Source organism: Xenopus laevis, chromosome 6L, assembly GCF_017654675.1.
Source record: "Xenopus laevis strain J_2021 chromosome 6L, Xenopus_laevis_v10.1, whole genome shotgun sequence".
NCBI lineage: Eukaryota > Metazoa > Chordata > Amphibia > Anura > Pipidae > Xenopus > Xenopus laevis.
Genome location: NC_054381.1, coordinates 104342050 through 104368282, shown reverse-complemented (window position 1 = coordinate 104368282; position 26233 = coordinate 104342050). Strand labels below are relative to the sequence as shown.

The following is a 26233-nucleotide window of genomic DNA, read 5'->3' as shown; positions in this document are numbered from 1 at the left end:
TCAGTTCTCTCACATATATTTTGGCAGGGTTGCAGGCTTAGAGATTTATAAACCATACAATGCCGGATTCTTGCTGTTATAATTAATTGGCCAGTGCCCCTAGGAAAAATAAATACTTTTGAAATTTTGCCTTAGGCCATATTTTACGTGGTGTCAAAATCTGTTGCCACTGGAAACTTTAAGTGCAGATAGTATAACTATGTCCCAAGTCCCAAGAACAGCAGGGATAAGCAGGAGGGGACTGATGTCTCAGACAGCAAATGTAACAGAATAAGTCCTGTACCTATTTCTCTTAGATAACCATCTGTAACAATATTTATACTCTCCTATCACAAAAGCACCAGTCATGAGGGAGCTCCCAGTGTAGCTGGCCATATATGAGCAGCACTGTTAACTAATGTGTTTTGTAAAAAAAAAATTTTCCCATGACAGTATCCCTTTAATGTTAAAAAAGCCTGCAGTTCTTAAAATGATTAAGAACATGTGAATCTCTCTGTCAATGGTCCTTCTGTAGTTTTGGAGGGTGGGTATCCAAGCTGATATACACACTTTGTTACTGTCCTCAATAACTTTGCTGCCAGTGATTCTTTTTTTTTTTTTTTTTAAAAAAAAACATGCCTGGGATTTCATTTCTGATCATATTCTTCTAAGTTATTTATAACACATACACAGGCTCCTTAATGGATACAGTCGCGGCTCAGTAATAGCAGTCATTTCACGTGTAGTGGACAAAGACCAGGAATCCAATTTCCGCATACTGTTTCTTACAGTGATGTCTCAAAGGAAATTTCCACTTTAGTTATCCTCTACCTTACCCCAACTCTTAGGGGCTCATTTTTTAAACCTCTATTTTTTCTGGTCAATGGCAGATGTCCCATAAGTTGTTTCTTGACATCGTGATCTGCACTGGACAATCCAATGAAGTTGGAGTTTTCATCCGATAAATTTCGAGTTTTCGCAGTTGAATTCAGTAAAATACATTTTTGGGAGCGTCAATCGTACGCTCGATTGACGCTCGATTTTGTCGGATCGTTTTTTTGCTCCGACTTTTTTGGAGCAAAATAAAAATGAGTTTGATTCATGGAAGGGAGTTTGTCTAATTTGTTTTCAGAAAAAAATTAGATTAATTGTGTTTTATTAAAAAGGTCTCATAAAGTTTGATTTAACAGGGGCTAGTGTCGCACCATCCATCCCTTATTCACAGGGTCCATTTCACCAACTTTTACTGAGGTGTTCTCCTACCTCAGGGAAATTCATCTTAAAGAAGTCCTTATTTTTCAGGCTCTCTGCTACCACAGATGCAGGGGGTTCTCCCTTGACCAGTAGGAATCTCCTACATCGAAATAAGAGAAGATTTTTGTTACTATAGTGCAGTGATCCCCAACCAGTAGCTCGCGAGCAACATGTTGCTCTCCAACCCCTTGGATGTTGCTCCCAGTGGCCTCAAAGCAGGTGCTTGTTTTTGAATTCCAGGCTTGGAGGCAAGTTTTAGTTGCATAAAAACAAGGTGTACTGCCAAACAGAGTCTCAATGTAGGTTGACAATCCACATAGGGGCTACTAAATGGCCAATCACAGCCCTTATCTGGCACCCCAGGAACATGTTTCATGCTAGTGTTGCTCCCCAACTCCTTTTACTTCTGAATGTTGCTCATGGGTTCTAAAGGTTGGGAATCCCTGCTATAGTGCATATGTCAAACCAAAACAACAGGAACATACAGCAGAAAAGACTATAAAAGTGGAATGTCATTTTTTTCATGCTCGTGGAATGGGTTAGTTGTCTCAGTAGTATTTTTCTCAGTAGTAAATTGTGGTGTATACATTTCTTTCTTTTTTAGAAAGCAGATAAACTACTTTTTAAAACCATACAATCATTGGTAAGATTCAACTTTGTAAATTTCAAAGATTTTATAGAGATGTTTCAACCACATTTGGCTATAAGGGGGCAGCATTATGGGTCTACTGTATATTGCCAGTGACCAGTTCAAGTGTAATGCCTTTATTTGCTGATAATATGATTCTAGTATTACCTGCTTAATGCTGATCCATCACAAGCAACATTCATACACTGAAGACAAAGAAATTGCACAAACACTTTTCAGACATTCAAAAGTAAAAATAACTACTTCAAATTGCTGCAAGTACCAAAACCCAAATCTTTATTCTATACTCTGAAGCTACGTGGAACCTGATCCTTGCATTTTCATCCAACAATATCAGCTATTATATGGTCATTTACTATATTCCACACAAAAATTAGAGTGCTCACCTGTTACTCCATCCACCTTTTCAGGTATCTGGTGCTAGACAGCATACAAGGCCCCCTGCGAAGAGCCAGTATAATTGCAACAAAGTCCAAAGTAGCTGTAGCACACAATTCAGTTTTGATAATGCAAAAAGTGACTTTTATTGGCTCATTGCAGACTTCAAAAACATGGCAACGTTTCGGGCCGCACGGGGCCCTTTCTCAAGCCTAGAGTTACAATCAAGGCGAAGGGGGTGGTGTAACAACCAAGTGGGAGGGAATAGGAAATTATCCAATTAACAATTTGTTAACATACATCCACATCTGTTAAACATTTGCAGATCTAATGTGTTCCACTTCTATCATAAAATTATAATCAAAAAAATATCCATCATACAGACACCTTGTGCAAACCCATGTATCTTAATAAATGTTAAAATGTCAGTGAAATTAGATAGTGTAAATATAATTTAAAAAAATTTTTTTTTACAAAATGTGATAAAAAATTTTTACAAAATTTGAAACCATTTGTTAAAAATACAGCAATCTGAGACTCAGGGTTAGTACCTCTACCGCATCAAATCCCCGTTCTTTCATAGCATTTCAGGGTATGTAGATCATGTGCTGGTACTGGTCTTCAGATTGTTCTCTGTTCAATGGCCTTAAAAGAGAAAATATCTTTAGTAATCATAAATATAGACATATTTAACAAGATACAGTTATGTACAAAAAGACTGCATACCTACTGATAAATAAACATTGCTGGTGTATAGTCCTTATTTAGACCCCGTGGCCACACTGTGTCTAGTCTATGGATCCATTGCATTTCTAGTTTGTGTAAGGCCAGTAGTCTGTTACCTCCCCTTCTGGGTATTGGGACTGTGTCAATCACTTGATATTTTAACTGACTCGCTATGTGGCCAGATTTTTGAAAATGTGCGGGTACGGGTAGGGCAGTTTGTCCTGTACGAATCGTTGATTTATGTTTAGATATACGATCTTTGATTTTTTGTGTTGTTTCCCCCACATATAATAGGCCACATGGACACTTTAATAAATACACCACAAAGGACGATTCACACGTGAAATAATGTTTGATATTGTATTGTTTGCCAGAATGTGGATGATGAAATGTGCTCCCTTTTATTACTGAATTACACTGACTGCAATGAAGGCAGGGAAAAGTGCCAAATTTAGGATTTTGTAGAAAAGGTCCCCTCTGGGGCTTCTGACTGCCCACATCAGCTTTAACTAGCCGATCCCTTAGATTTCTTGCCCTTTTATAGGCCAGCATTGGTGGTAGATTGAAACTTTGAACTTCTGGAAGACACGACTGTAAAATATGCCAGTGTTTGTGAATGATCGTGCCAATCTGTCTACTAGCTGTGTTGTAACGACTGACAAATACAAGTCTCTTATTATCATCCCGTCTATCCTGTTGCTTGGTTAGCAAGGTTTGTCTATTGTGTTGTTGGACTTGTTCTAAGCAATTAGTGAGTGTCTTTCGAGGGTACCCACGTTTGTCAAATCGTGACATCATGTCATTTAAGGAATTGTCACATTCCCCTGGATCACTCACTATCCTTTTAACTCGCGTGAATTGCGATATAGGAAGAGAATTTTTAAGGGAATTTGGATGGAAACTGTCATAGTGTAATAGATTATTCTTGTCAGTTATCTTTCTGTATAAACGAGTTTTGAGATGATTAGCATCTTTTGCTATTTTCACATCTAAAAAATTAATATATGTCAAATCATAATTAATTGTGAATTTTAAAGTCTCCTCTATATTATTCAGAAAATGATAAAAGGTCATGAGGCTCTCACTGTCCCCATCCCATAGTAATAGTAAATCAACGATATATCGAATATATAGGATACAGTGGGATTTAAAGAGAGAGTTATCATAAACATTAGATTCTTCCACATGGGCCATATATAAGTTAGCGTAGGCGGGAGCTACATTACTGCCCATGGCTGTCCCCCTCTGCTGTATATAAAAATTGTCTTCAAAAAGAAAATAATTTTGATGTAATACTATCTCCAACAAATCCAGAAAAAACTTTTTTTGTGTAGATGAATAGTCTGTTTTGTTCAAAAAGAAATTAACCGCTGCAATCCCTGACTCATGGTTAATAGAAGTGTACAGACTAGATACATCTAAACTGACTAACAGGATGTTATCATTAGGTAATGTAATTTGTTCCAATATGTTCAAAAGGTGTGTAGTATCTTTCACATAAGATTTAGTGTCTTGTACCAGGGGTTGTAATATTTTGTCCAAAAAAATAGCCAATGGGCATAACACCGAATCTGTACCTGCTACAATTGGGCGTCCTGGTGGATTTTTAGGATCCTTGTGAATTTTTGGCAAAATATAGAAGACAGGGGTAATAGGATTATCCTTGATGAGAAATTGTTTGATTTCTTCATCTATTACACCTGTCTCCTTCGCATCAAGGATTTTGTCCAGGATGCACTGCTGTATAGATGTTAACGGATCAGAATTAACTTTGTTATAGACAGTAGTATCCGAAAGTTGTAACATAATTTCATCCATATATTGTTGTTTATTCATTATCACCAGGGCGCCCCCTTTGTCAGCAGGTTTAAATATAAGTTTGTCATTGTTAACCAATTCTTGCAAACATTTGTTCTCTTGATAAGACAGATTAGGTTTACTATTAAATTAAGGTTTACGTTTAATTTTTTGTTTCATAGTTTCAATATCACTCTGTACCAATTTAATATAGGCCTCCACAACATTATCTGTAGTCGATGGTGTAAAATAACTTTTATTACGTAGCCCCATGTTTTTTAAGGACAACTGAGAGTGGCCTACCCCCGCATGGCTATAAACATTGTCAGATATACATGGTACTTTAGAAAAATGTCGTTTAAGGCGTAAATTACGATATAATTTCTGCAAATCAACATCTAATTCAAATGTATCACATTTGCTAGTGGGACTAAAGGATAGGCCTTTTTGTAACACTGTTTAGGTGTTAACATTGTATCTGATATATTGAATACTAACGTTTCTGTGTCTTCTATACAGACACAGAAACGTTAGTATATTCCAGTGAGCCCTCAGCTGGAGCGTTGTGGTAGTGATCACCACATTTTGCTTGTCTTTCCCATTGATCCCATGTACAAACCCAATTCAGCACTTTCCTGTGCAACCCAGCCATTTCTGCCTCTGGATGCTGCTATATGCTCACACATTGCTACAGTAACAGTAACAGAGAGATGGTTAACATAACATTAACATAAAACACATGGATCAGGAAACTGCACATTATTAAAAAGAATTCTTCCTCCTACCTAATCTACTGTAGGGGATTAGACAAGCCTTCACCCTATTCTGCCTGTGATATCACTGAGCACGGTTACAGGCAGGGAAGTAACTGATTGACTGAAAGCCCCAGAGGACCTCTGGGAAAATGAAGAGGATCCAGGAAGAGATTGGGTTTGGAGCCAAATGCATGGAGAGCCCCTGCTTCAGCACCCTGTTAGAGCCACCCTGTGTGTGAGCCTGTCCAGGAGTTCAGACAGGATGCTCATTTGTGGTGCTCTAAGAGTGAAGAAACAGACAATCCTGTTCCCTGCCAAGCTGCTAGAGGTGCAGAAGGTGAAAGGTGCCACTGTTGCGACTGACCATGCTGCAGAGCTGCCTCCATTGTGACTGCCTCTGAGAGCTCCCTGTTGAGTGAGCCACCCAAGGGAGGATATTGGCAAGGCTACAAGTATGGGGCCTGTGTGTGAGGACAGGTCTTGTTCGTGTACCTCTCCAAAGGGAGAGGTACATTGGGAAAAGTAGTGCTACCTGGGGAAATAAGAGCTCTTGGGAAGGGACATTCCATTTGAACTGAACTGAACTGTGCCTTGTTTAACCCCTTCCAGAGTTGATTTAGACTGTGTTATCAAAAGGACTAGTTAGACAGTCAGTGGCATACCTAATAGTGAGATAGGTAGGTCCCCATGTCCCCAGTGCGGGTGTGTTCTATGTATTCGACTGCCTGTTTCTTTCCTTTCCTTTACTATGTAAAGTTATAGTTGGTTTACGGCATACTGTGTGGTTTATTTGTCCTAGTGGAATTCCGCTGAGGTGTAATTCCTGGCACTGCACTAAAATCCAGTTCCTAATATCTTCCCAGTACAGTGGTTCAGGTCTGCCTGATTTGCCATAAACTGAGCTATAGTAAAAGAGTGTACCAACAAAGGGTAACACTACTATTCTGTATCCATAAGGGCCACTGAATAATGAATTGCCTGCCATGACCTGTTTGTCTTTTAAACATTAGTCTTTATTCAAAAGCTTATTTACAAGCCATAGGGCACATTCCCAATGTCCCATGCAGTGTGCAAATTGCAAAACAAAGACAGCAACTGGGCATTTTAAGCACTTTGCGCACTGTGTGGGGCAATGTGCAAATAGCCACAGGCCTGTGTTTGAAGTGCAGAGACCTGTGGACTGTGGCTAAAAACACAAACTTTAGGTCCTACTCAGTTCTAAAGGGGCAGGCAGGGGGAGAGGCACTTAGGTGTCCTCCTCTCCTGTCCCCTACCCACCCCTAACATTAGCTCCAAAGTTGGGGAGCTGAAGGAGGCAAAGCCCCCATCAGGGCTCTAATGCACATAGGCAGGCAGTAAGGACAATGCCATGCTAAGACTCCAGATTCCGCTATTTGCCAGAATTTTATTGCAGCACTCCGTGCAAAAGTGCTTTGAAAGCAGTTGTTTAAACGAGAGTTAACTTTTAGTGTGATGTAGAGTGTGATGTAGAGAGTGATGAGACAATTTTCAATTGGTTTTCATTTTTTATTACTTGTGGTTTTTGAGTTTAGCAGCTCTCCAGTTACCCTAGCAACCATGTATCAATTTGAATTTGAAGAGACTGATATATGAGCAGAGGGCCTGAATAGAAAGATGAGTAATCAAAAGTAGCAATAAAAAGAAATGTGTAGCTTACAAAGCATTTGTCTTTTAGATTGGGTCAGTGACCCCCATTTGAAAGCTGGAAAGAGTCATAAGAAGGCAAATAATTAAAAAAAAAACTAGTAAAGATAAATAATGTAAACCAATTGAAAGGTTGCTTAGAATTAACCATTCTATAACTATAACTACTTAACGCTCTCTTGAAACCTTTATTGCTCTGGAACTTGTGCCTCCCTGTGGTTGTAAATGACTCCTCATATCTGTAGCAACCCAAACCCAGGACAAGGCAGTTACAATTGATAAATTCTTGCTTATTATTATTATGATGATTATTATTATTATTATTATTATTATGAATAAGCCTTGCAATATTATTCAAATGATATGATGCAAGAAGGATTGCATTCTCCATCAGCTCAGAACTCATTTGGCATTAAACCACTTTTGTTAGAGTTATATATTATTTATTTAATCTAATTAAATACACTGAAATTCTTTTTTTTAGTTGGGCAGTTCACTACCTACTGCAGAGATTGCTGAGTAGGTGATGAGCCTTTATCTCTTCTTTATACCACCTGTTAGTCTGAGAGTTTGTTAAAAAAAATTGCCATTATGTTTTTTGTTCGTGAAGCGGTATCTTAATTTGCAGAGTCTGGCACTGCTTTATACCTTCATTTAACAGACTATACAGATTTTCTGCAAAAGCCATTATAGCTAATTCATTTGATTATTGCTTCCATTGCCATGGTTGGATCTTTACTTTTTGTCACAGCTGAATACAATATTCTATTAACAAACAAAAGGAGTAAGTTAGTACCAGAGAGTAGCTTAGACTACACCTGTCAACTCTAGAAGTTTCAAATTGCAGCAGGGTCAATTAAAATCAATAGCCCCCCCCCCACACACACACAAAATTAAAATGATTTGCATTTTCAGTACATCTTTCATTTGCGTGTGATAATAAATGCCATTAAAAAGCTAACCATTAAAGAATGAATGTAGGTAGTTAACATTATAATGATTATCATTTATTTGATAGAAAGATATTTGAAAATTGAGAAAACTAGAATTATATTAACATAGTTAGAATTAGCGTTACAGTTTAAATGTGGCGAGTGAAGCTCTGGCAGTATTACAACTCAGGGTACACTGTAAAATTCGTGGGGAAATGTTTGCAACACCGATCAGTAATGTTGATTCCACCAGTTAATAAATTACAAACTTTTTCCAAATCCGGTAGTTGAAAACTCTCCTTGAAATCAGATTGAGTGCTTGAGTGAATGTAATTATTTTGTAATAATATCTCTGTAATAAAACAAATAAACTCATTTACACTGGCACTGAAACCGTAAACAGGTAAAAGAGTAAGGAACTGTTTAATGAGAAAAAAATTCAATGCAATCATGTTTTTAGCAGTTGGTATCAGGTAACGTCTCTGCTGAGGTTCCAAAGCTTTCGCAATGGTAGAATCTGAAATCAGATTTGCTCTAAATTGTTAATTGTGTACCAGTAAAGTGAAGCTGAAAGTTTTGGAATTGTTGGGAATAAGCCCAGTCTGCCAGTGTCTTGTGCCTTCTTTTCTAAATTTGCTTTGAGATCTAATTTTGTAATAGGTGGTCCTTTATGCAATATAGTTAGGCTTTTCTTTCTCTGTGCATACAGTGCTAGGGAATGAAGAATATACACCCTTATTCACTCTGTGGTTTTACATACCAGCCCATAACTAACAGCCATCTATTCATCACGAATCCTATAATTAGATCTTAATCTAATCTCATATGACAAGTAACACTAGCTGATTTTAAATTTGTCATTTTTTATTCAAATGAAATACAGCTAGCAGCAGTCAGTTTATCAGTGAGTTTTTTTTCTGAGTTTATCAGACTTTGACATTGTAGTTAAGGAATTTTGTCCCAAAAATCCTTATTAGTGATGAGCAAATTTGTCCCATTTCGAAACGGCGAAAAATTAACGAAATGCAACCACATTTTTTTTTACGCATGACAATTTTTTACACATGCAACAATTTTTCTCGTTCCAGATACATTAAAGTCAAAGGGCATTTTTTCTTGTGGCAAATTTTTCATCTCATCGACTTTTTTGTCCAATTGCATTTTAGTCAGTTGGTGTTTTTCTTATAGCGACTTTTTTGTTGTGGTGAATTTTTCCACTGCAAATTCTTGCAGCAGTTTCGCAAAAACTTTTGCAAATGGCGAAATGCGGAATTCTGCAGCGAATCCATGGCTAGCGAAAAAATCGGTCATCACTAATCCTTATTTATAGATGCATGTTTTTTCAGCTGCTTGAAAATTCCATGGGAAAATATGGCATTCATCCAATTCAGGTTCTTGCACGTTTTTCCAAAGCAACTTCCACTGGAACTTACTTGATGCTTTAAATTTTAAAGGAGAAGGAAAGTCATTATTTACCTGAAACCCTGGGCCGGTGCTCCTATCAGCAGAAAACTCCTATCAGCAGAAAACTGCAGAATCTGGGGTTATTCCAGCGAGCACCACGGATCGCTCCTCTTCTGGCTTCTTATTTCTTCAAATTTCCCAGGGCAGATGCATTTGCTGTAGAAAAAGATGACTTTTTATTTAAAGTTCGACTATTCACTCTAATGCGCATGCGCAGCCACAAGAAGAAAGAAGAAGCTGCAAGAGAAGCGTTCCGTGGCGCTCGCTGGAATAACCTCGGGCCGGTGCAGTTTTCTGATAGGAGCACCGGCCTGGGGGTTTCAGGTAAGTAAATACATTCACTTGGGGCTGCCTAACATTTGGCACCCCCAAGTGTGAAACGACTTTTCTTCTCCTTTAATGCATTTTGCGTGGTCTGAACTGGTGTAATACAGTATAATGGAGTCAGATGCGCCGTTCGGGTGTCATAAAATAAAACACACACCTTGATAAATTCACTAGGCTCCTAGGCGTTTTGCTGTCCCCTAACTTGTCAGTATCACCTTAAAAACATATTAAATGATGTCTTGTATTTCTGAGGCACTGGAAATCAGACAAATTGGTCTTTGGGCATTCAAGTGGAAATGAGATTTAATTTAAAAGGTGTCTTAGTTTGATAAACTATGGAAATTGGAACTAACTTTATATGTCGATGTTTGCTATTGTGACAGAAACGTGCTTGGAAATAGCTCATCCCACCCTGTCTTCATATAGCAGTGCATTGATTTGAATAAGAGACTGGAATATGAACAGGAGAGGACCTGAATAGCAAGAGAAGTAATAAAAGTAGCAATAATAATGCTTTACAGAACATTTGTTCATAGATGGGGGTCAATGACCCTTCATTTGAAAGCTGTAAAGAGTAAGAAAAAACATCAAATAATTACAAAACTATAAAAAATAAATAATGAAGAGCAATTGAAGTTGCTTAACAATTCTATAACATACTAAACATTTTACTTAAATGTGAACCACCCCTTTAAACTGTGCTCCATCTGTAGGTGTTTTGTGAGTGAATGTATGGCATATATATATATGGCATAAATACAAATTAAGCAATAAACATTGTGTAGCCATTGATAATCCACTGTTAGATTTGGAAATGTATCCAAATTCTATTAAAACAGTATTATTTATGGAATCAGGCCTTGGATGTTGTGAATTGTTATCCCATGAGATCCAAAAGGATTTATACACACAAGCAAAGCTGTAATTATTGTTTGCAAATATTAAAAACTGTTTCTAATCAAAAGGCTCATTATGGCCTCTAAATTACTATATAAAGCACTTGAATTTCTTGAGCAGAATAACATTCCTAATCATCAACAGTTACATTCTCAGTGCTTCATACGCTGGCAAAACTGTCTTTTCTCATTACCTTCTATCTTTTAATGCTACAGAAATATTAGATTTACTTTTAAACTACCCATCGCAGCTACTGAGCAGAATCTTTTTAAATGAAACAACACAAATTTTGCCAAAAAATATACTGAATCAAAATAGGAGGTTTAAATATGAAACAGAAATGGAAAAAAAACTTGCAGTTATGGGACTGTGTTTCTTCCAAAACAGGAAGTCAGATGAACAAATATAATATGGTCAAACAAAGAGTGATAGTGATGAGGAAGTTGCTAATGAGTTTGTTGTTCCCATACACATATCATTGAGAAAAAGTAAATATTTAATAGACTATCAAATATTTTCTTTACAGTTATTGCTGAAGGTATGGAATTGAAGTAGCTTGCAAACTTCCCAAGTGTGGGTGCTCTTGCAACCAGGCAGCCGCTGAAATTCCAAACTGTAAAACCACAAAAAAAAAAAAAAATGAAGACCAGTTGCAAGTTGTCTCAGAATATCAATGTCTACATCATACTAAAAGTTAATTTAAAGGTGAAAAACCCCCTTAAAAATATAGGCCAGTTTGTAAAAAATAGCAAAACAGTTAACTTGGGCTCCTCGGCCTTCACTTACAATAGCAGTGCTATATGCCTAAGTATAGTATTATGCTTTCTTTATGCAACTTTGCCTTAAGATCAGAAACCGTCTGTAGGGTTAATGACTGTCATAATGGAGGATTAAGGAATAGGAGAAAGCTCAACAAGTCACCAGAGTATATAAGTTTAAACCATAAATAAGTGTAAAGCATAGAAATATACTCAACAAAAAGAAAAGTGATACGTGGGGAGCACCAACATGTTCTAAAAAAAACCTCCCATTTATTTTCAATGTATTGTACAATGTATTCAAACAGTCCAAGACACCCCCTAGGACTGTAATGGAAGATAAGTCAAGAAAAATAGGGTTAGGGTAATTTTTGCTTCTCTCTACTTCCATTATAGACCTACGGAGATGTTTTGGAGAACATGTGCTTAAAGGGGGTTGTTTACCTTTAAATTAACTTTTAATAGGATGTAGAGAGTGAATAGAGGAATTGGTTTTAATTTTTTATAATTTGTCATTTTTGAGTTATTTACCTTTTTATTCAACAGCTCCCCATTTGCAATTTCAGCTGGTTGCTAGGGTCCAAATTAACCTAGAACCCATGCATTGATGTGAATAGGGGACTGAAACATGAATAGAAAGATGAGTGATAAAAAGTAGCAATAACAATACATTTGTAGCTTTACAGAGCATTTGTTTTTAGATGGGGTCAGTGATGGGGTCATTTGAAAGCTGTAAAGTGTCAGAAAAAGAAGGCAAATAATTAAAAAACTAAAAATATTTGAAGACCAGTTAAAAAGTTGCTTAGAATTAGCCGTTCTATAACATACTGTACATACAGGTATGAGATCTGTTATGCAGAATGCTTGGGACCTGGAGTTTTACAGATAATGGATCTTTCTGTATATTCATATCTTAAGTCTACTGAAAAATAATGTAAACATTAAATAAAGCCAATAAGTTGGTTTTGCTTTCAGTAAGAATTCATTATATCTTTGTTTGAATCAAGTACAAGGTACTGTTTTATTATTACAGAGAAAAAGCAAATGTGGATAAAATGGGGTCTATGGGAGATGGTTTCCATAATTCAAAACTTTCTAGATAAAGGGTTTTGAGATAACGGATCCAATATCTGTTTTGTGAATGCATACCACTGTTACCACGTTTACCACAGATTGTATGGAATTGTGTTCTAAAAACCTAAAAATTGTTGAACAATTAATAACAGATAAAAAAAACAAACAAATACAAAAAGTATTGTAGAAGTGATACCTGTATTGGCTAACAATAAAATTACATTGCAAGCTTTCGGAGCACCAAGGCCTCTTCGTCAGGCAAAATACAAATGAAAGCTAGAAAGGCACAGCATATATATTGTTACATCAGTGAAAGGTTCATGGTCAAAAAATTAGGAAGTTACAGATAGATAGAGATCAAATGTAGAGATAATACAATGAATTAGGGCGGGTTGTAAATAGTCCTGAAGTCTGGATTCAGTCAGGTCACATAGTGTGACATGAAACCTTACCTAAATTAAGGCCCTGTCTTAATGTGTTTAATAACTCCATACAGTTGAATTCTAAAACCTTACATTTTTAAAGAGATTTATTAGGGTAGAACTACATGAACGACTTTGGTGCGTTTCTGGCGGATCCGACACGCTGCTCCAAAACACAGGCGTCAAATCCACCGGAAACGCACTGAAGTTGCCCATGTAGTTCTACCCTTATAACCCGAAGCTCAAATCCAAAAATCCACCATCTGAGACCTGTGGAAGTCCTGTTTAAGTCAATGGGAGAGGCACCTATCTCAGTTTGAAGTTTTCATGGTCTGCACTGGGTTTTGCCTGAAAATTAAACTTTTCTGGGGCTTTTGGAAAAAAACATGAAAAACTTGAGCAATTCAGGAAAAAACATGAAAAATTTGAGCATTATATAAAAACCTGTTATCTATAAAGTCCTATTTTTAATGTCTAAATACGTCTTTTTAATTAGACGTAGGGGCCCATTTACTAACAATTGAATTACGTTTTTTTTCCACGAATCTCTAAAAATGTGTGATTTTCTTACTAATACAAAACTGTGCCAGGTAAAAGTTGTCGAGGTCCTATAAAAGTCAATGTGGGACATTCACTAAGATTCGTTATTGCGCCAGCGTCCGCTTTGCCGCGCTTCGCCAGGCGTATTTTCACCAGCGCTACGCAAATTCACTAAAATCCGAAGTTGCGCTCAGGGGAAGCGTAAGGTTGCGAAGTTGCGCTAGCGTTAATTCACCAAGCAAAGCAAAGTTACGCTAGCGATGGTTAATTTGCATACGGCGCCAAATTCAAGTTACAATGGAGGTATATGTAGCAGCACTACACAAGCCTGGAAAACCTTCAAAACAGCAAATAAAATTTTTATTTTGCCCTACACATGTGCCCACTGTATAGTTAAGTTGCCATGAGTTAGGAAATGTAGGGGGGAAGGAGGGTAGCCCCAAAAAATTTTTAGATCTTTTTCAGCCTATCACCCATAAAAAATAAAAAAACGCCAGCGTTTTTTGGGACTTAGAAATTTTTTTAACTTTTTTTGAAGCAATTCCTATCTACTCTATTGCACTTCACCTGGTCTGAGGTGGCGAAGGAAGTCTGGCGTAAAAGGTAGCGTTCTGAAAAATGCGCACTTTAGTGAATTTGTGTAGTTACGTCCATTGCGCAAATTCGCCAGGCGTAAGGGTGCGAAGTAACACTAGCGAATTTACGCCGTTAGTGAATCGGCAAATTAACGAAAATGCGCTACGCTGGCGCATTCACTCTAGCGTTAGGCACTTTGTCGTTTAGTGAATTTGCCCCAATGGGAGCTGCGCTGCTCCTATTGGAGCATTTTAAATCAATTCAGACTTTAAGAAGTTTTCAGATTTTTTTACTTTTTTTAATTTTTTTTTTACACCACTGCTCATCTGTATTATGATATTTCTGTTGGCTGGTATTGTTTGCAAATATATCAGAAATTTCAAAGGCACCTCCTGTTCACTGTTGATTTGTGGCTCAGTGCTGAACATGTACAGATTGTTGTGCTTCCGCTAAACATCTTACAAAGCAAATTGTGTATTGTCTTTCTATACAAAACAGATGTGGATTCCTTTAAATCAGAAGACATTTTATAGATTTACTCGTTGTCAACTTCTGTGTGTTTAGTTTTCTGTAGCACTGCGTAAAAACTTGGCACCACATGTATAAATACTTTAGAAGACAGATAATTATGCACTTCTTTATGTTCAGAACAATTATACATGTTTTCACCGTTACTGGATAGCTGGTATTAATAAAAATGCAGTGTTCTCTATTTATTTCCTTTTCTTTTTCTGTCTTTCTTTTTTTGTTGGTTTTGTTTCCATGACGTTTATCATGTCAGATAAAAGAGTACGGTAACTTTGCCAGAAGGTAATATAATCTTGTTTTATCTGGAAATATGAAAGCTCGCTGACTCTTGCTCATTGCACGGGCCAGATTTTTATAATAAACCAAACATTGAAACTAATATATATCCTATTAATCTATAAAGAGAAACCAGACTATAACCCAACACTACACAAAGTCCCAAGATTAGGATAAATGTAAAGGCATGATGGGTAATATTTCAAATACTTTCCATTGCTGAGGATTCTAATGGCTGCTGAAAAAAGTCTGGATATTAGCGATGAAAGAATTTTAGCAATAAACTTATTTTTAGCCAAGATAATATGCGGTAATGCCTCTCTAGTCAAAGCTAACTCTTCAGTTTACTGTATATGTTCTTCTTTATATGATCTTGGCAGCCTGAAACATTCATTTTTATATAATTACTGAGAAATTGTTTGTGGAGCCCTCTTCTAATAATGAGAATACAATGGATAGTGAGGCATTCCAGCAAGAATGATGCATAAATCTGCACCCCATATAGAACAAAATATAAATTAAGAAAAGGCAGATTAAGCATCAGCAATAAGCCAGAATACTCTGTATGGGCAGCATAATGAAAAATAACTTACTTTTTAGATGTATACCTTTTTATGGGTTGCTAGTTTTTATAGGTTGCTAGTTTAAGAATGTAAGGTTACAGCAGATCCCCCTCTATGGACAGGGGATGCTCTTTTGAGGTGTTATTAGAGCCCTATGAAATATCAGATGCACTTGTAATAAAAAGTGATGGGGGAATTTATTCGTGGCGAATTTCCACATTTCGCCGTCAGCAAAATTGCAGTGAAAATTCATAGGCGAAAGTTTTTTTGGTGACAATTTCGATGCTGACGCCAATATGGACGCTGGCGACAATTAAACACACGCCATTGACTTTAATGCAATTGAACAAAATAGGCGCGCGTCAAATTGATGCAGTCAATGCCTGCAAATTGACGTAGGTGTTAAAATACGCATTTTCTGAATTTTTCGCGATATATTCACAAGTTAAACTGGACAAACTTGCCCAGTAAGACTAAATGTTTTGTAACATGCTTTCTATATTAACAGCCAGTGAAGAAAATAATAGTGGGATGAAAGACAGAGGTTTTAATGTTGTGTTTACTTTAAACAGAAGCTGGAGTTGATTTTCCCACACAGTTATGGTGATTGCATTACAAATGAATATGTGGCTTTGTGATATTTTGGCAGGGATGTGCCATGCTTAAAGCACCTGCCTTGAATTTTACATATGAAGAGCAAGACCACATACTGTAGGAATGGCCTCAGTATGAAAAAGGAGCACTGTAACAACCCAAAAATGTTCTGCACTAACGAGTCTTTGGCAAATCAATCAAAAATATTTATTTAATCACGTTTTGGTCACTTCAATGTGACCTTTCTCAGGGATCTATGTATCCACAAACAAACAGTGAGAAACCACCTCCCCCACCGCAATGAACACAAAATGAGACACAAAACTTGTTAAAGGGATACTGTCATAGGAAAAAAAATGTTTTCAAAATGAATCAGTTAATAGTGCTGCTCCAGTAGAATTCTGCACTGAAATCCATTTCTCAAAAGAGCAAACAGATTTTTTTATATTCAATTTTGAAATCTGACATGAATTCTGCTGGAGTAGCACTATTAACTGATGCGTTTTGAAAAAAACATGTTTTCCGATGACAGGATCCCTTTAAATAAAGTTCAACAAGTAATAAACGTAAAAAAAACCAAGTACATAGAAAAAAATAATGAAGAATTATGCTGCTGTCGAGCAAGAGACATTCTAAATAAAACAAACAACAATGAAATGAAAACATTTAGTAGCACTCTGTTGCCATGGCAACCTGTGTGTGCAGAGATAATACTGCATTTCTTAGACATCTCCATAAGCCCAAACTTGTGTTAAGTACACATACTTGTATTTATGACTGCTATACTGCCCAAACCCCTGCTAACAACACATTTGTGCACGGAGTCAAATTTGTGTGCCAAAGTAGATCCACAAGGAGTTTTATCACATCATATTTCAGAGGTATACGGGAACCAAGCTAAATGTCAGCACAAAACAGAGCAGGTGGATGGGAAACATGTACAGAAGGGGGATTAGCAGACAAGGGCAATCAGACACACTCCACCAGACTGCTTTATTTAGGTTTGTGTGTGTCAAAAGGCTCCCACTTGTGGTAACAATCTGGCTTAAGCAGGGACAATCCTAAACCCTTCTGCCATCCCCCCTTCCCCCCGCGATCATCTTTTCAGCATTGTAGGGGGTCCAGGGAGGGTCCTGTTGCTAGTGTAGAGAGCATGCGTGAACCCAGAGTAAGCCATAGTATGTACACCAAACTGATTAGTCATTACTGGCAGGGTATAAGACTTTATGGAAGTGGAGTTGTATATTCACCTTATGTGCCACAGAGCTCTTTTCCAGTGTAGTTTGTGATAATCTAGTCCAGTTCAGTTGCAGAACTGGACTTCCCTTTCCTGTATCCATAACTGTTCTCATTACTCCACCCGGTGCTAGGCTGCTAATGCATATTAAAATGAACATTAAGCATCACAGGAATGGATGGAATATTACATAGCCCTACATGGAAGCCACCAGTCTATTGGTCAATGGTGCAAGATATTTAAACCATAATGGGACACCTTCACTGAATAACTCGATCTACCAATATAACTTATCCTTCGTATGCTATTGCCCCTGTACTTCATCTCATATATATACTGTACTGTATATGCACAGGGCAGAAAAATAAAGATTAAAGTTATAGAGATACAGAGAAAATTTGAATAATGGACAGAGGTAAGACCCAGAATGCAAGGCATATATATATGACAGAGTGTGTACTACCCGGGTCTGCCAAACTAGTAGCCAGCCTGATTTTCTGACTGGTGTTGAAATGGTAGTCATAATGGTAATTGCAGTTACAAATGGAGGGTTTTAGCCTCAATTGCTTAGATTTGCTGAGGAATATATTACAAAATTACAAAATCAGCCAGCATGAGTGCCATGATATAGGTGTTATACCTCTTATTCATGCAGAAAAGGGAAAATATGGTCAATAGGTCAATATGGGCATCTTAGGTATGACACCCAGACCATGGTACTGGTTGATTTTGTAATTCATAAATATCTTTCTCTCATAGACGAGCTTTGGTGTCTTTCAGGAAACTGGTGCAAGGAATCGCATGTACATTTTAATGGTGCTTTTTTGAGTGCAGTTCCCCGAAAAAGTTGCGGTCCAAACAAACACGTTTTTTGTCACGATTATTATACCCCAAAGCTGTTCCAAGTCCAAATCTGAAAATTCGCAATATAAAAACTGCCAAATTCATGTAAGACTCTTTTTGTTTTAGATATCAAAATACCAGGATAACAAGCTGAGCTTTGGAAATTGATTTCAATGCATACCAACATATCCAACTACAATTAAAACAGGTGTTCCAAATACTTTATAGGTTTTTAGGGTATAATTTTAAGTTCTTAGGCACTATCAAGACTAGTAATCCTGGCTTAGTTCTTACTCCTTCAGAATAAAACTTGGATGGTTTTATAACTCAAAAATACACGTATGAAAGCTGACTATTTGTATTTTGCTCTTCTGACAACCCAGGTTCTCTTCACAGACTTCCTTCCCTAACCACACTATTAGGGGATTGCCCAACAGAATATTCTGTTATTCCTGAAAATGCAGAGTAGCACAGTGGGGTTGGTTGGTGGCATTTTGACACACTTAGAACATGTGCAGTTCACTATGCCTCCTGCCAACCCACTGCGCTGTGTGTCATTATCTTTAACCTTTGGCCATCCTATCCTGTGTGTGTTAGGGTATCAATCAGCCTAAACTTATCACTAGGTCTTGATACCCACCATGAAGGTCAACTGGGGATCCATGGGATATGAATGTAAAAAGAGGGAATAATGTAAATGTCCTCTGGCATAAATAAAAAGAATCTGCTGATCACCCATGCCTTAGCCTCATGTTAACAGTCTTGTAGATGTCACCATACAGTCTACTATTGTGTTGCCAGTTGACATACAACTCCTTGAAATGTATTTATTCAGATTTACTTGTAGACACAGAGTAACCCTAAGAATGTTAAAAAATAATTGTTTATTGTGGCAGATAATTTGGCTCTTAAATGGTTTAAAGAAATTTCTGGAAATGTATTTATTTATGTCAAAAAGACAAACATTAGTTACACTAAAGTCTATTGGAAGCAGATGTATAAGCCACTATCTGATCAAATTGAATCATAATTGTAGGACAAAAAGAACCTGCTGAGATTCGGAGATTTGAGATTTGGAGGCCCGAATTTATCTCAACATTATCTGAAAAAAACTCTGACCTAATCCATATGGGTTTTTTTCTCCATATTTATCAATACACTTTCCTGAAAATGTTATTTAACTCTAGTATAGGTCATGCTGGGCAAAGTGGACATTTCATGCTGGGCAAAGTGGATATTTCAGTTGAATATGTTCAGACTGTTTTGCATTCTGGAAATCAGCGCTCGAATACTGCGGTATCTTTTACAGGATGGCAGGTGGGTAAAGAGATCATGTGCAGGGTGGGTGCTATCCCTGACAATTCTGGTAGCCTTCTGGCCTTTTCCGCTGTCCTCACCACCCGCTGCAGGATCTTGCAATCTGATACAGAGCAGTTTCCATACCAGGTAGTGATGCAGCTGCATAAAATTCTTTCAATAGACCCTCTGTAGAAGATAGTGAGAATGGGTGGTAGAAGGTGGGCTTTTTTCAGCTTTCACAGAAAGTAGAGACGCTGCTGTGCTTTCTTCACTATGGAGCTGGTGAGGGACCAGGAGAGGTTCTCCGCCAGATGTACCCCAAGAAATGTGGTGCTCTTGACAATTTCAACCAGAGAAACGTCAATGTACAGTGGAGAATGATCCCCACGTGTTCTCCTGAAGTCAAAAACTTTATTAGTCTCTCATCTAAGATTTAAAGAACGATGAGTGGAGATGATGGGATTTAACAGGAAAGGCATCATACAACTAGGGGTCTATTTCATCCATGTTGTCATGACCGGCTCCCTAAATTCAGAACAGGTACTAGGCTTCCTGGTTTCGGCTCTGCTTCTGCCTGTAGCATCCGCCTTTCACTTCGGGAGGAGCCCTCCGCTAATTGGATGCTGGCAAGTCTTAATAAGGGAGGAGCCAGGAAAGAGTTCTGAACGAGCAAAGGGGCACAGTTGTTAAAAAGTCTTTGGCCGGAAGGCACAGTACTGGGAATAGACAAAGCATAGTCAGACAGGCTGGGATCAGGGTGGGCAGAGTTCAGACAAAGTCAGACAGGCCGGGATCGGTGCAGGAAGCGTTCAAGGATAGTCAGGCAGGCAAGGGTCACAACCAGAAGAATCAGAATAGTCAGGCTGGCAAGGGTCAAAACCAGAAGAATCAGAATAGTCAGGCTGGCAAGGGTCAAAACCAGAAGAATCAGAATAGTCAGACTGGCAAGGGTCAAAACCAGAAGAATCAGAATAGTCAGGCAGGCAAGGGTCAGGATAATCAGAGTTCAGGAAATTCAAACAGGCAGGCTCAAAACCGAATTAAACAGATATATTAAGCACGCCCAGATACTAACACACGTTTAGACATAACAACGGGCAATGAGCTAGAACTCAAAGCCCCTTTAAGTACCTTTACATTTCACGACACGGCGTGATGACGTCATGACGGCGGCGACGTTGCGTTACTAAATGCGGGAAGTAAGCGCCGCGCGTGCCCTAACACACACTGACGCTGGCACCTGAGGAGGAATCACCATGCGGCAAGCATCCCCGCCGAAGGTGCGGCGGGCGTCCCCACCGGCCCCCTAGACCACCAGGATCTTACACATGCCCTCTACCCAATCATTTTTAGGGTAAGAATGTGTGAAATACGTAGTTACTGTAGGGGAGTTGACACTTGCATGAAATTAAGACTGTTATATCAAGGGAATGTATATAAATATAAAAAGACTCATACAAGTATGGGACCTATTATCCAGAATGCTCAGGACATAGGGTTTTCCAGAAAAGGGATCTTTCCATAATTTGGATCTCCATACCTTAAATCTACTAAAGTACTCTCAAGAAAGAGGACATACTGGTATGCAGGTCATGTCAAGTAGATCATAGTTTTGTGCAGGATATCTTGTAATACACAGCACTGTGTAATAGAAAGAAAACATTACATAAAGTACATGTTCATGGCCCCATAAGACCTAAAGTACAACATATTTTTATCTTCATTTTAAAAGGCAGGTAAGGCAAAAAAAAAAAATACTGCACAGATGGAATAAAAATTTGTAGACGATTCAATAGTTTATAACTGTTATTAGGATTAGTTTGTGTTTGAGTACAGGTATTCATAACACTACTAAAGAACTGAAACGGGACTTTAGAATAGCTCCATTTGTTTATAAAATAACATTAAAACTGCTCTCTTTAAGATTTAAAAAGCTCTAGGAAATGGACTTGCTTAGACAGTAGACTGTAACACCACATTTCGCTGTTTCTTGCCTGCATTCTCTTTCCACAGACTCCTTAAGTCGATAGAGTAACTGTGCTCCAAGGCATTGCCGTTTACCTTGAGGGGAATGAGAAAGAAGCTGTTCGTGCTCATTTCAATGATATCTGGAGCCTTGTGCAGCAAAGTCATTTTTCAGGGCTTTTTGTCTGCTAAATACGCTAATTGCTCACTAGTGGCATAATGTACAATCAATTCATAAATATTAATATTTATCCAGATGTAGAAAAAAATGGAAAGAATGAATCATAAGCCATATTACTATCTCAGATGGCCATTAAGTCAGCACTCACTGATCATTCCTATTTACATGATATTTAATTTTTCCTTTAAAGATTGTCTAAAGAAAGCCCAGTAATATATATTTGTATATACTGTAATGCTTTTCTTGATGTTGTCTTAGGAGAAACTAGTAGTAATACAGTATGGGGTAGATTCTATGCATTTTGCTGTGCCTTATTATATTGTCATTTCTGTAACCAACTTTATTTATCAAATAATTTAAAAAGGACAAATTTTCCAAAAATGGGGCAAAGAACAAAGTGCAGAAAGCAGGCACAAGGTTCCAAACCCTAAATGTGTTTGAATGGTTGATGGGCCCTGATAGATCATCTCAGCTCTGCCTTCATTCAACAGCTGTCATTTTCAGCAAAATCATATTTATAATTAATATCATAATTAAATGTACAGGTATGGAATCTGTTATCCGGAAATATAAAAATGGATTTCCCTTTTCTCTGTATTGTAAAACAAAACCTTGTACTTTATTTAAATTAAGAAATAATTAATCCTTATTGGAGGCAAAGCAACCCTATTGAGTTTGATTAATATTTCAGTGATTTTTTTTTCGGTCGTTTTTTTTTAAGGCATGGAGACCCAAATTACGGAAAGACCCATTATCTGAAAAAACCCCAGGTCCAAAGAATTCTGAATAGCAGGTGCCATAACTGTTTAATTTAGAATTGGGGCTTTCTGTAGAGGTCTTTATAGTTATATGTGCCCGTTGTTTTGTCTACCACCTATATTTAATCAAAACAGCTTCAATAAAATCCAAAAGTTCTACCAAGAGAAATTATATACGCTAAGCCTCTGCTAGACTTGATCCTTTCATCTAATCATAGGTCCAGACGACACTAGTGAGCTCACATGTATTTTTTCACCCTCTATCCCAAAGTAAAAAAAGCAAAATATGAATAATCCTCATATATTTTATTTTTATTCATTAAATTGTAATCCCCTCCCCTATAAAATATAGATTACAAACGTATGTCTGCACTTTTTTTTTTTTACACAGCTCTTAGTTCTGCAGGAGCAGTTCCTGTACTGAGCAATAGGGATGTAGAGAACTGCCGATTTGGTGTTCGCGAACGCCGTTCGCGAACACCGGCAAAAAATGCGAACGTTCGCGAACTTCGAACACCCGCTAAAATCGTTCGATTCGAACGTTCGAAGGATTTTTCATTCGAATCGAACGTTCGAAGGATTTTAATCGTTCGATCAAAGGATTTTCATTCGAATCGAACGTTCGAAGGATTTTAATCGTTCGAACGAATGGAAATCGTTCGAACGAATGGAAATCGTTCGAAAGAATGGAAATCGTTCGATTTTAGCGGTCGAATGGTCGAACGATTTGTATTCGAATCGAACGCGAACTCAAAATGCGAACGTTCCCAAACGTTCGCGAACATTAGGCGGACGCGAACGGTCGAAGTTCGCGCGAACAAGTTCGCCGGCGAACAATTCGCTACATCCCTACTGAGCAACATGGATTATGATTAATTTCAGTCTAGCTTTTAAACAGAGTTTTATGCCAGTATTATTCATGATTACCGATTTTTATCCAGAGAAGAAAAATTAACCTTCTTTCCTTATCTCTGTAGGTACTCAACCACCTGCATAAAAAGTTAAGAAACATGTCAAAGAAATCAGAGGCTTCAAAGAAAAAGGTAATTATATCTTTTTGATTTACCTGCAGAAAACAACATTTCATTATTATTTAAAGGAAATATTATACCTTTCATGCTTGACAGGCTATGGAGGAAAATGTAAAAAACTGTAGACCCTTCAACTGTGTTTTTTTCTCTACCTCTCCCAGTGTTCTGTATGTACAGTCTGACCATTCATGTCTTTACGCTGATCTTTTAATGCATAAAATATTACATTTAAATCTGAGCCTTATCATATTGTAATAAACTAGAACATTTCCAAGCACATTTCACTCTCCTACTGTTTTTTAAATAGTAGCTTCTGAGGGATTGTAATGTGATGGTCTGTGCCCTCCTGGGATACTTGGCTGAATAGCCCACCACTGTCACAATACAAGGGAATGTGTGATACCATTTTAAGTTGTGATTAACCTGGAGGTTTCATTGAGCTCAAGATCATTTTATTGTCAATCACCATCACAGTTCCATATTGATTCTTGCCACCTGTACTCTCTCACAACACACTCACAATGCAATTAGTATTCCCAGCCTCCTTCCATGCTAGACTAGTCTATCTTCCTCTGGGTCCCTAATTGGGCGAGGTGCCGCTGGAACACTGCTCCCTCTCTACTTCCTCATTGGAGCTTCAGCTGCTTGACTGTCTATTCTACCACTAACTCTCACCACCTTCAACGAGCTCCCATAACTCTATCCTACTTGTACTGTCTAACTTAATTAATCCTATCAACTACATCTCTGAAGTGGTCTACCAAAGGCTTCCTGGCATCATGTAATATCCCCTTTCATATCAGCCAAAGAGGAAGTGGTACAGGTTTAAGCAGAAAATGTGGCTTGATAAGAGGAAGAATTAAAAAAAATACAATTTTCCAGTTTTCTTCTAATTCTTCTAATACTTGAAGACATGAATATATATATATATATATATATATATATATATATATATATATATATATATATATATATATATATATATATATATATATATATATATATATAATATGTGTTTATGGCAAAATACTGGAATTTCAATAACGCTGCATAAAAAATGGGAAAAAAAAACTTGAATGCAGTAAAATCACATTCTACTTATCATTTTCAGTCGGCCTGACAGATTTTGAATTAACCTCAAAAACGCAAAAAATAGCTTTCATTTTGTTAATATACCCCTTCTAAATAAAATGGCCAGCTTTTAGGTGCAGAATTGTTGCATTCACTTTTTTTTTTAACTTGGCTGCAAAAACCCCCAGAATATTGATAAATTACTGTTTTGGTATGTTGCAGTTGTAGTTACAGAGGTATTTTATCAAACCTTACTCCATCACATCAACAAACACACTAGTGTGTAAAGCGTTTAAGGTAAATAACTTATACTATACTGTTAGCATGCACTGGTAAAACTGGTGTGTTTTCTTCAGAAATACTACTATAGTTTATATAAACAAGCTGCTGTGTAGTAATGGGGGAAGCCCTTCAAGATGGAAAAATTAGAAAAGGCACAGGTTACATAGCAGAAAACAAAGTCTTGTCCGACACAATGGTGTTGTATCTGTTATCTGCTATGTAACCTGTGTCTTTTCTCCATTTTTCCAGCTTGAATGGCTGCCCTCATGGCAACATAGCAGCTTATTTATATAAACTATAGTAGTGTTTTGAAGCAAACACACCAGTAAATTATATTTTCATTATTTTGATACAATTTTAGTTTTCAGTGTTACTGTTCCTTTAAGTGCTACTACAGTGTGAACAACTCCAACTTGACCATTCTTTCTTCATAACTGAAACTTTTCATACCATTGCCCTCGAAACCGCTATAAGGGACGCACTTGCGCCCCTTAGGTTAGGTAAAGTAAATGATGGCTAGAGGCTCACTCTTCTGTTGTTGTCGTGGTGCAGAATCACAGTTGGGTATCAGCCTGCATATTCAATGATATTATATCAATGCTAAGGAAATTAACACTATACTTAATACCCACTATTAAACACATGTTTTATTACTCTTTTGGGTTGGTAATCTAAATAATATAGGTCATGTTTTAGGCTTGTTGTTACACTACATTTCCTGTATAATTTTTGGTGTTGGGATAGTACAATATATTTGTATCCTTTTTCCTCTGAGTGTCTTTAGGGTTTTTAACATGGATGGTGCTGTAAAAGACGAGTTGGATTGTAAGTGCTAAATATTCCTGCTATGTTCAATATAAAGCTTATTTATGACGGATTGGAAAAAAAACGGCATTGAAACAATCCCACCATTACAACGCCAATAACGAGCATTCATAAAGCTAAGCAGTGGTTTTATGTGAATGATAAACTGAGTATAAAATTCTGACATAAAAAGACATGATAACTAGAATAGAGCTGTGGAAAAACACCCGTTAAATGATGTTGCTCTGTACATACTCTACCAATTTTTACAAAACAAAATCTTTGACAAGCCGTGGATGAGGTGCTGTGAAATGGAGTAGTTTTAGGTAATATTCTGGCATAAAAAAGACATGCCTTTTTAAATATGCCAATTAGCATATTTTACATTTAAGGACATTACCATTTGCTACAAAATATTCTCTAGGTCTCTGCATATGCAGGTGCCCCAGCATGGCCTCCCACATCGGAAGCTCCCTTCAAATGTCAAAGGCGCAACACTCAATAGGGTGCAATTCTTTGTTGTTTCCCCCATTCTGGTGTGGCCTCTGTTAGCTTGCACCTCTGCTGGGAGAAACACATTTTATATGATAAATTCCCTTTTCTTTGGC

The 26233-nt window shown here is 37.4% G+C and overlaps 1 protein-coding gene across 1 annotated transcript in view; it reads left to right on the top strand.

The window, feature by feature from the left end:
• The window catches only part of galr1.L (galanin receptor 1 L homeolog), a 90207-nt gene that overhangs the window by 20726 nt on the left and 43248 nt on the right, over nucleotides 1–26233 (top strand). Inside the window, exon 2 of the mRNA XM_018267841.2 lies at nucleotides 23415–23480. Coding sequence (XP_018123330.1) covers nucleotides 23415–23480 — 66 coding nt within the window. The remainder of the gene's footprint in view (nucleotides 1–23414; nucleotides 23481–26233) is intronic.